Here is an 11,812-nt window from a genome sequence, read left to right as displayed (position 1 = left end):
AATGCTTTGAAGATTCCTCTGGGTGACAGGTGAAAGTTCTGCACCACACGTGCAAAGATCTTATATTAACAGACCTTTCAAGCGATCAGCATCACTTGTGTGTACACAAGGGGGTTCCTCATAAAAACCTTCAAGATGAGGCTCAGTTTTGGGAGTGAATTAAAAGAAAAAGTTTTTAAAGTATGCAGAATACCAGACATTTAACACACTAGTGCTGAGGACCGGGTGTGGCAGTCATCTAGGAATGGGAGTGCAAGGCATTGTAATATCCAGAAAGATGTAAAAAGTTGGCCTAGGGACTTGAACACCTGGGATACTTCAGTCTTGTCCAGGGGAAGGGGTATAACTGAAGCGTTTTTGCTCCACTACAAATCTCAATGTATTGTCTGTGCTCACTGGAGATGGGAGTGTACAGGCAGGCATCTGTTGGCTCTTAGTGACCAAGAAGGCTGCAAGAAACAGGAAAGTTACCAGAGACTGGACAGTGAGCCTACTGAATTTTATCAAATGTCAAAAAAGTTCTTCAGGTACAATCCCTCTTTTTTTTTTGTTCCAAAAGCTTGCATTAAAAAAAAAAACCTCTCCTCCTTTCCCTGTGGTACTCTGTCATTCCAAAGGCAACCAGTTACTTCTGCAGTATCAATGCTAAACTGGGATGGTTCTGATCATGGAATACTTAAGTGATGTGCCAACTTGAATTCTAGTGACAGGGAAATCAAGATCTTTAGTATGACGGTTCAGTGTCTTTGCAAGCATTAGAGTGTGGAAAGACCACTACTGGAGTTGTAGTTCCATACAGGCACAACAGTTCAAGTAATGCTTTCTGAATCTGTAAATTTCACTGGAGCACCACTAAAGTGTTTGTGCATTAGATTCATTGCATTCATTCATTGGGTGGGAAATGACACTTTCTTCAACAGCTGCACAACATGCCACTGAAAAGAAACTGAAAGATTAAATGAAATGCACCCTTTTCAAGATCTAAATTCAAGGAATCACAAGAAACACACTCGTTTTCATTGGAGGCCAGTGGAGTTATGATATGGTCGGCTGTTGCACTGGGTGTTTAGCATTTTTTGAGCTACAACATTGCTTTGTAATCCAAGGCCAAATGTAGCATCATTTGTAAAGTACACACGATGTCTACACCACAAGACAATCTTTGACCTTTCTAAAGAGATTTCTATGAAACTTTAGAAGGTCCTGCTCTTGACGATTAAACTAGGAAGAGGGCAAAGGTTTAACAACCCCAATAGTGCAACCAAAATACTGGAGTGGACATTTGATGCAGGTATCTAAAAATGGCATCTGACTTGCGTTTTAGGTTTATGCAGCAGCAGGTGATATCTTAACCTGTGCTTCTAAGGTGTCTGTCCAGACAGGGAGCTCAGATGTGTGGGATCAAAGTGTATGAGATAAAACTTCAGCAGATCTGACATCTACAGACTTCAGTGGTACTGACAGGGTCACAAAGGCCTCGGTCTTCTTTCCTTGCCTAAGTCATGAATTCTTTTTTTTTTTTGGGGGGGGGGGGTTCATGCTGTACACGTTACAATGTGGGGAACACGTAACTTTTTTTCAAGGTCTAGGTAGGCCAAGTTCCTGGGTCTACTTGACAAGGCCATCTTCTTTAAATTAACATAGCATTATGCTTGTAATTCCTATCCTGTACAAAAAAAAGGCATGAAGAACTGAAAGTTTTCTGGTAGTTATCGGCTTGCCTATCCTTGGCGAAAAGGCAGTTACCACTCACTCTTTAGAGTAACACCCACACAACACCAAGTGTTTCTCCTGCGGAGTTTGAGCCTCTGTTGCAGTCTGCAATTCACATTTTACGCAGATAGGAATTCAGTGTGTGAAGGGCAAGCTTCCCTTTTGAGCTAAGCGCAAGACAGAGCTCCAAAACAGTCACAATTAGGAATGGGGGTGCAGGCCTCCCTATAGGGCCAGTAAGCTAGCCCACTCCCTACCACCATACTTGACACAAAGGGATGAGATAGTAGGGATTCCCAGAGTGAATGAATGAGCTGTAAGGCCTTTCCTTGAGGGTTTCCCAAATCCCGCTACCACAGAACAAATGGGCCAATTTGGTCTCATTCAGAGAATGATTTAATGTCTTCTTCTATATGACATTTACTGGAACATTCCTTTTCAGCGACGCTGACCACAAAAACCTCCAAGTCACGAAACAATTTCAAAATCAAAAAGTAGATGACCAACAGCCTAAATCAATTCTAAATGGAAGCAGAGAAGAGTTCCTAAAACTACAAAACTGACACTTCACCTAACTATACTCAGCACTTAAAGACATGAGCAGTGCAAAAGTGAAATTTAAAATGTAAGAATATAAAAGCATTTCTGCAGGGTACTTCAAACAACCACTGCACCTGGGTGTGAGACTGCAGCCACTGCAACTTCTGAGACATACATCTCCAAGCAAAACAAATCATCCAGAAGTACTCTAATCACCAAATCTGTATGCATCACAAATAAAATTGTACATTAATGTTCACAGTGCCAAACATCAAACCATGTGTTAAAGTTCTGCTTTGCTCCCACTTAAAAAAAAGATGAAACTACTGTGATCAAGATGCCACGGCACCTAACTGGTTCTGACTTTCAACCTTTGCAGAATTGAGGAAAACGTACAGCATGTCAATCTATTTAAATACAACTTCATACTTTTACTGATGTCAGGTGTTCTGCTAGTTCCACCATTTCCTGACTATTAGCACACATGCATTCCACATTACCTAGATCGACGGAGGGCTCCTGCATTTCTGGGAGACCTAGATCTAGTTCGGATCCGCCGATGACTCTCTCTCCTACTGTCCAAGTGATGAGGGCTCCTAGATCTGGAACGGGGTGCCCTACTAGCAGACGTGGAGCGTGACCGTGATCGTCTACGTCTTGGGCTAGCACTCCTGGTTTTAGTGCCTTCTTTTGCTTTAGCATCCACATCCTTCCTACAGGTAAATGTAAAAAAAAATGAAAGTTACACTTAAGATCAAATTTATCTTTTGCATTCTCCAAAGTACAGATAAGCCACTTTCTAGACTTGATTCACTTACTCTAATCTTGTTTAAAAATAAAGATGTTACTACAAATAACTCAAGCATTAACAAATCAGAAACATGCAAGAAACAAGTTGCATACCATAATGACAGTATCAAAATGTTTCTTAAGCTTGCCTGCTTCTTTGTGTTCTGGTTCTCCTCTCACCAGCAAGTTTATCACTCAACAGCCACTCTTGAGCTACTCCTTTACTCTGGATGCCAGTCTTACAGTTCCATTCATTTCCTCGGGATGAAGACCAAGGTGTGAACATATCAATAAATGTGCTGTCAAGCAATCGGGGTACCGGGCTTTTTTCTAAGTCCCCCCCCCAGGCATGCTAGTCAGTGGGTTTGCACGCAACCAGCCAGATGCACAGTTAAGTTTTGAACATGTGACCAATTGGTCCTGTTCCCCCAAGACATGCATCCCCAATATGTACCTGGTCTCCACTGAGAATTCTACACCAAAGATACTGTGCGCCCCTAACACATGCTTTCTGCTTCCCCAAAAGAAGAGGAGCAAGCTTAAAGCTTGTAATGAGTAAGAGCCTTCTCTAGCCTGGGAACAGCTTCCTGCAACCTGCTGTCTATTGAAGTTAAAAATCAAGAAACAATTAAGCGCTTCAAAGACACTCAAACAAAATCTCCAGGGAGAGTTTACATGCAATTGCTTCCATGTGGTTAATTTACCATAACTGGAAATGTTACATCCTAGGCAGCATTCAGAAGTCTACCACTGCTAAAGATAATAGCTTTATGACTGGCAAACTTTCATTTTGCGCGAGTGAGATTATATCAACTGTGCTTTGATCAACATCTGTTTAGCCAACACAGTTTGGTAGACTAAACAGATTACCTACACCAGTCGACAAAAAACAGGCAAGGATGATTCTCGGGGTTGGAGAATTTGCCCCGTCCCCGAGAAAGTACAGTTGTGTACACTTACCATAAATGTAGATGTTAGAGTGTACTCACTGTTGCAGTCATTACATTTGGGTAATCTGCTTGCAGGTTGCCCTCAGTTGGCCCAATTAAAAAAGTCTTGGGTCCTGTGTCAGTTGCTGTCTTTTCTTCCATGACGGCAGGTCGTCAGGGGTATAAAACATGCAGCAGACGCCAATACATCAGTTTTTCTTGCCCCAGATGTCAGCTGCCCCCCTAATGGGGAGCAATTAAACATAAAAACACAAAGGTATGCCTCCAACAAAAAAGAAAATACACCAAAAAGGCTTTTAGGCATAGTAAAGGAAAGTAGAGGTATAGCCAAAAAAAGCCAAGGGGGCAGGAGGGAGGGTAACCAGGACTGCAACAGTGAATACACTCATACATTTACGGTAAGTGTACACAACTGTACTATGTTCTTCGTGTTTCACTGTTGCAGTCATTACATTTGGGTAGATTCCCAAAGCTATGGTTGGGAGGAGGCGTTTAGATAGCATTAGAGCCAGCAATAAGGCCCTGCAAGATTGCACTGGCCAAAGCCAGCTCTGGATTTAGAGAAAATTGGCAAATGATAATGCTTGGTAAAAGTATGTACAGAACTCCAGGTAGCAGCTTCTAGGATGTCCCTGGTAGGAATGCCTCTAAGAAAGGCTGCATTAGTAGATGCAGCCCTGGTGGAGTGAGGTCTGATCCCCCTGGGGGATAGGTTTGCCATGGTGCTTAGCAGAAATTAATGCAATGGCTTATCCATTTAGAAATGGTTTGTTTTGAAATAGCCTTCCTCTTTGCCCCTGCAGCAAATGCTACCAGCAGTTCAGATTTTCTTTGGAGGTTTAGTCCTGTCCAAGTAGACTCCAAGTTGTCTGTGCACATCCAAGGAATGCAGAATCCGTTCCCCCTTGTTCTGTGGATTGGGAAAGAAGGTTGACAAATGGACTGATTAAGAGCCACAATGGATACCACTTTGGGCATGAAGGATGGATTGGTTCTGAGTGACACCCTGTCCGCATGAAAGATGAAAGGCTCCACTGCCATAAGAGCCTGTAATTCAGATACCCTTTCCTAGCTGCAGTGATTGCTAAAAGGAAAGCTGTTTTCCAAGAAAGAAATTTTAAATCTGCAGTAGCAGCTGGCTCAAAAGGAGGTACAGTGAGTTTCTCCAATACAAAGTTAAGGTCCCAGGCTGGGGTTGGAGCTCTCCTGGGTGGTCTCAAATTTTTGGCCCCTTTGCGGTACTGCTTGAGCAGTGGATGAGAGAAGAGGGGAGGTTCTGTGTTATGAGATGAAATGGCTGAGGTGTGGATTTTAATAGCGGAAAAAGACAGGCCCTTGTGAAGCATCTCAGTTAAGTATTGTAAAATCTGAGGTAAACTGGGCGCTGCTGTGCTCATCCCTTGACATTGGTTCCAGGGACAGAATCTCTTCCATTTTTCAGCATAAGATTTTCTAGTACTAAGCCTCCTAGGTTTGCTGAGGGATGGTACGGGAGAGTTTAAGTAATTAGCCAGGCTGCAAGGTTCAGTGTTGGAAGCTGAGGGTGCAGAATCTGGTTCTCTTGCTGAGACAGCAGGGAAGGGAGTCTGTGGAGGCAGGTGCCATGGAGATGACCGTGACAGTGCGCAGGAGGGGGTAGCAGTGTTGGCGTGGCCAGTCTGGAGCAATCAATCAAAATCATCCTTGGTTTGTCCTGTTTGACTTTTAGTAGTACTTTGGAGAGCAGAGGCAGCAGGGGAAGGCATAGACTGATAGGTTTTTCCAGCTGAAGGACAGAGCATCCACTTTCCAGGCTGGTTTGTGAGGAGTCCTTGTGCAAAATTTGTCCAATTGGTAGTTCTAGGGGAGGCAAACAGGTCTATCTGGGCTCCCCCCATTCGCTTGTCAACATGTTGAAAATCCTTGGTTCCAGTTTCCACTCGTGTGGGTCCATGAGGTTTCTGCTTAGTCCGTCTGTCTATATATTTAATTTTCCTGGCAGGAATTGAGCTTGTAGGTGCACTTGGTAGCTCAAGGCTGTGTTCCACAATGCCATGGCTAGTCTGCAGAGGGGGTAAGAATGTGTACCCCCCTGCTTATGTACCACATAACCGTGGTGTTTTCCATCTTTACCATTAGTTGTCCTGAAAGAATGTAGTCCTTGAAGGCTGTCAGAGCATTCTGTACAGCTAACATTTCTTTTTGATTGATATGCAGGTGCATTTCACTTGAGTTCCATTTCCCTGAATGCACTTCCCTGCCAGGTGAGCCCCCCATGCATAGTCTGATGCATCTGTTAGGGTTTGGGTGGCAGGGGGTGGTGTGAAAGGTAGTCCCTTGTTTTGGTGGCAGGCCTCTGCCCACCAAAGGAACTCTAGGTGTAGGCAATGTATGATAGGAATCATTTCTAGGCTGTGAGAATGTTGACTCCATAGGCTTTTTAGATACCAATGTAGTTCCCTCATATGCAGTCTTGCATATGGAATTAGAAGAATGCAGGAGGCCATGAACCCCAAAGCTTGTAGGATTTGTCTTGCAGATAGCAGGGTTTTTGTGGCCACTTGTGTGAAGTAGGTTGTCAAATGAATTTGCTTTTCTGGCGCGAGGTAAGCCATCTGGGAAGTTGTATTCAGGCTTGCTCACAGGAATGTAATTTGTTGACAGGGTACCAGTTGTGATTTCTTTTCGTTTATGGTGTACCCCAGACAAGTCAGAACTTTTTTTTACAAATGCCAGATGATTCAAAAGTATGTCCTGGCTTTCTGCCTGAATTAGACAATCGTCCAGGTATGGGTATATTTGAATAATTCTTTGCCTGCAAAATGCAATTACTGGAGCTAAGCACTTTGCGAATACCCTGGGCGCAGTAGATAAGCCAAAGGGCAGTGCAGACAACTGATGGCGCGTGTAGCCTACTATGAAGCATAGGTATCTTCTGCAAGATTCCCTGATTTTGATGTGCAGGAATGCTTCTTTTAAGTCTAGTGTTGCCAACCAGATGTCTTTGCCCAGCATAGGAAGTAATTGGTGAAGAGTTAGCAATTTGAATTTTGGAATCTCCAAAAAGGTGTTTAGAGTAGACAGGTCGGGGATTGGACGCCATGATTAGTCTTTTCTGGGTACCAGGAAAAATCTGGTGAAGAAACCTTGTCCCTTTTCCTCTTCTGGTACCAGCTGAATAGCCCCCATGCTTGAGAGAAAGCACTTGTTTTTCAGCCTCTGTCCACTGATTTGGGGGTAGGTTCGGCCACTCACTTGGCGTTGGCAACATGTGGAAGTGAAAGCTGCATCCCTGGGACACTATTTAAAACCCATTTGTCCTGGATAAGGAGTTCCCAGATCTTTGCATGAAGAGCAATCTTTCCCCCCAAAGGGGCAGTCAGAAGTTAAGTGCTTGGAAATTTTAAAAGGAAGTCATTGAGACAATTCACCATAGGGGGGTGTCGTTATTCCCAGACTTGGAAGTGGAGGCCCCCCACTGCTTAGTTCTGAGAGTCCCCTGGGACTGAAACCTAGGGTCTTTGCTGTGTCTGGATTTGGCTTGAGAAGACCTGGAAGGGGCTGGAAAGCACCAATTCTTAGAATGCCAGTGCCTACTAAATCTAGGAGGCTGAACTTGTAAAAAAATCTTTAACAGTTTGCATAGATTTAGCTTCATCTTCCATCTTTTTAAGAACTTCTTCAGCCTTGTTGCCAAACAGGTGGTTCATAGGTAGGTACTAGGCTATCTGCCCGAAGGCATTTATAAGCCTAGCCAGTGTGTGTCAGCTTTCGCCACCCCACTGATTGATTAACTGAGCCTCTGTCAAGAGCAGCCAATGAAGTGATCCCAGGGGTGTATTTTCTGTTACCCATCCACTCGTCAAGGTTTCTCGAGTGTTAGTGAGGGGCTCTGCCTAATGTAGTTAGGAATTTTGTTCCAAAGCATGGAGAGTCTCTGACAGGAATCTATCCCTCCAGCATGTTCTACTTATTGTTGTGGCGAGGTTTAGCTCACTAGAGCGAGTGGCTCGCAGTGACTTGGATTTCTTTAGGTGGAGCATGTCCATCAATTCTGAGTTGGACATGGCTTTGTTAGTCAGGCAGCGATCACCTCTGAACAAGCGATATGCCACCAAGTACAGCTGGAGTTTTTCCAGTCGGGATGCACAGGACATATGTTTGAGGCCAGTAATCCTCTTAGTGAGGTACTTTTGTGGTCTTTCCAGCTGTTGGAAGTGTCTTGTGAAGTACATCCCAAATGAGGCATTGTCCTGATTTGAAGGCGCACTCAATTTAGCTTTAACATGAACAAGCAAAGATTGCTCCTTAAGCAAAGTATGCCTTCTAAGCACAGACCCAGTAAAAGCAGCCCTGCAAGAGGCCTCTAAAGAATCAAAACCATATTGCAAAGTATGTTTTCCAACTTGTTCAGCAGAATGCATTAAATCCTTTAAGTCTTCATTTTCCAGTCAGGAATCAACATAATTTTCTGTTTAAGCAGTCCATTAACATGTTGCTGATATTTTAACATATGAAATTGGCAGTTTAAAGCTGTAGCTGCCAAGATTGCTTAAGTATAAACCTTTTTACCCCATCTATCCAGCGCCCTGGAGTCTCTATCAGAAGGGGTAGGATTTTTAGCAGTAGAAGCCTTAACGCCCTTGGGCCCCTGTGAAACAGACTCTGGATCTGCAATAGGATTTTTGAAAAGGAACTTGTGGGACTCAGGGACTCTGTAGTATCGGTCAGGTTTACTGGGAGTAGGAGGCAGGGAATCAGGGGCCAAAATGGATTCCGAGAAAGCATCAACAATGTCTAGCACAGGAGGAATAGGCAAAGGCATGTGCTGAGGTAGAAGGAAATTCCCAAGCCTCTTTTTTTAATCCGAAAATTCCTGGCTTTCCCAGTAAAAATGCTCCCTTAGAGTATGTAAGGTTCCCCTAAAAGAAAAATCCTCAAGGGGGAGGCACAGGGAATAGTCTCTTCTGCATCAGAATCCTGATAAGTAGGTAAAGACAAATCCAGATTGTCAGAAGAGTCAGAAAAAACAAAATCCTGATCAGTAGACTCAATCAAGCTCAGCCCTAGGCCTCTTGGGGGGGGGGGTTGGCTACCCCTGATTAGAGTTATTAAATCTTCAGCCATTTTTATCATTTGTTTTTTTAGGCATGGAGGCCTGGGCATGTGGCCTGGGCGTAGTCTTATTTAGACATGGATCGAGATTAAGGCCTTAGTGATGAAGGAGGCATCGATTTAATATGCAAGCCCGTAGGCCTGAATACACCCTCAGAAACCGGTGCCTGCACAGCGGCTCCTGACTTATCCAAGGTAGAGACATCCGCGGGTTCCATAGTTGAAGTATCTTGCGGCATGCCCAACTCAGCAGGGGTCTCAGTAGAGGCCTGCGAATCAGAAGTAGCGGTTATCAGGGGCTGCGAAAGCGCCTCAATGAGTACCGGCGAACTGGCAACTGGGTTAGGAGAAGAGTAATCGGCAGTTTTGGACCTCGGTGGCCTGTCTCTGCCTTTATCTTCACCTTTTTTCAGAATCTCGGTAGTCGGATGGCTAACACACGACACTTCTGGATGATTAAACCGAGAGCTGAAACATTTAGAGGCAAAAATATACAGATGACTGATAGTGCGCTGATTAAATAAAGCACAAAACAAGCAGCTTACCCAAATGTAATGACTAAAGCAGTGAAACATGAAGAACATCTGTGCAATCTCAGATTTAGACTACATAATTAGCAAAGGGTGATGTTGGGGTATGAAGGATTTGCTCCCGTGCAAAAAAAAAAAAAAAAGTTATGTACTCAACATAAGGTTCCATCAGTGTTGCCCATTTTCATTCACAAACCTATAGGTATGCATTCAAATCCAATTCTCATACCAGACTCAGCTGTTGCAATAGCTCGTGGCAACCAAAAAGCTCAAGCTCCTCCCTTACCCATAATGCACCATTCCCAAATTGCTGATAGAGAAATATCTATACATCTACACACACACATATATATATATATATATATATATATATATATATATATAAATAAAGGTATAGAAATTTATTGAAATTTATTATGGATAGTGAGACTATCTCTGGAGCTCAGCACAGGAAGTGACCATATAGGTCTACTCAGACTTTTAGGAGTCCAAAGGTAGGGGGTTGGAGGGTGGGCTGTTGAGGAAAAATGAAAATGGCCAAACACAGACTGAACACTATGGTGAGAACATAACTTCTTTATCTGATGTCAATTTTCATTCCATCTTCAACCTGTGGGGACAGAGTCCCCCCATCTACCCTAAATCCTGGGCGGACTCAACGATGTTCTTTAGCACCATGGAACCAAATGATGCTCTTCTCCTGGAGACCAAGTGAAACTTGTAGTAACAAAGGTATGGGGTAGCCCAAGTTGCAGTTGCACATGCATCATACATGGACGCACTTGCTTGAAATACTGATGAAGTCACGATGACTCTAGTTGAATGGGCTCGCAATGGTTTTGGTGAAGTAATACAGTTTCTTATAAATGCATGAAATACAAATCTATAATACATCTAGCCGATGTTACTTTGGTCAGTGGTTTAGGCAATCTTACTTCTGAGAAAGAACTGAGTTAGTCAAATTACCTGATTTTTTTCGGCATACAAGCTAATAAAGGGAGTAGGTATTTGCCTTTATTTGGAAAATTTGGGGAAAAAATACTGTTAAGTTCACTAATTGGTTGATACTGATGTCTGACATTTTAGGTAGAAAAGATGAGTTAGTACGTAATGTAACCCTATCTTCATGAACGATCAAATATGGTGGCTGTTACAATAAGGAGTGACTGTGAAATTCCTCTTGCAGAGGTTATGGCTACTACAGAGCTTGTGTGAAGCAACTGGAGAGCCTTGAAAGCCAATAAGATAACTGGAAATTGCAGCCAACTGCACCCTGTTACAGAAGCTGCTCCTTCATTAAACACTTGGGCTAAAATTTCAAGGATATTATGGATCGGGGCTGAGAAGGTATCAAGACAGTTTTGCTGTGTCCTGTAGATGGAATCTCCTCCAATTACTGGAGTACAGTTTACATGTAGATGACTTACAAGAGAATAAAAGTATATGAAGGACTGGAGAAGAGAGTTTAGGTTGTCTGGCTATCAATGGAACTGGAGAAGCTAAGCAGGTAGCTTGAGATTTGGAATGTTCAGATAAATCATACCTGTCGGGTGAGACAGATCTGGAGTTTGATCCAGAACCCATGGTTATTGCAGCAAGTGAGGCCAAAGGAAGTAGAAACAAATCTATTGAGGCCAATACAGTGCAATGAGGATTACTTTGCTCTTCAACACATATGCTTTCTGCAGAAATTTCAGGACTAAAAGGAGCTGGGGGAAATGCATAAAGGAGACCAGGGGACCAAGTGGGAAGAGGCGCATCCCTTGCTGATTGCCCTGATTTGGGGGGGGTCAGGGCAAAATAACTGCAGCAATTTTTTTTTTTTTTTTTTTTTTTTAGGGGAGATGCGAAAAGATAAAAGCAAGGCTGGCCCGATTTCTGGAAAACCTTTTCCGCACTGATTGAGGGACTACTCATGAGGCATAAGAATGCATCTGCTCAAATTGGCTGCTATCACACTGGACTTCCTCAGTGTGTGTGGCAATGGGCAATATCATCCAACCACTTTTTAGTAGCAGTGCACATTCCGTTTCTCGACACGAGTAGGATATGGTTCCCCTTGTTTTTGATGTACCAGACTACTGATATGCTGTCTATCGCAAATGTCCCTACGGGAAGAGAATCCTGGAAAGCTTGGAACACAAAGCAATGCTCGCATCTCTAGTACACCGATATGCAAGTTGGCCTCTTTGGGCG

At 43.4% G+C, this 11,812-nt stretch overlaps 1 protein-coding gene across 1 annotated transcript in view; it reads right to left on the bottom strand.

Annotated features, from left to right (window-relative positions):
- Nucleotides 1-2,749: 2,749 nt before the first annotated feature.
- Nucleotides 2,750-11,812, bottom strand: part of ZNF638 (zinc finger protein 638) — a 1,461,093-nt gene continuing 1,452,030 nt past the window's right edge. Inside the window, exon 5 of the mRNA XM_044081651.1 lies at nucleotides 2,750-2,966. Coding sequence (XP_043937586.1) covers nucleotides 2,750-2,966 — 217 coding nt within the window. The remainder of the gene's footprint in view (nucleotides 2,967-11,812) is intronic.

Source organism: Protopterus annectens, chromosome 8.part1 (genome assembly GCF_019279795.1).
Source record: "Protopterus annectens isolate FY-2018-M chromosome 8.part1, PAN1.0, whole genome shotgun sequence".
NCBI classification, from domain to species: domain Eukaryota; kingdom Metazoa; phylum Chordata; order Ceratodontiformes; family Protopteridae; genus Protopterus; species Protopterus annectens.
This window is presented reverse-complemented; position numbering and strand designations above follow the sequence as displayed.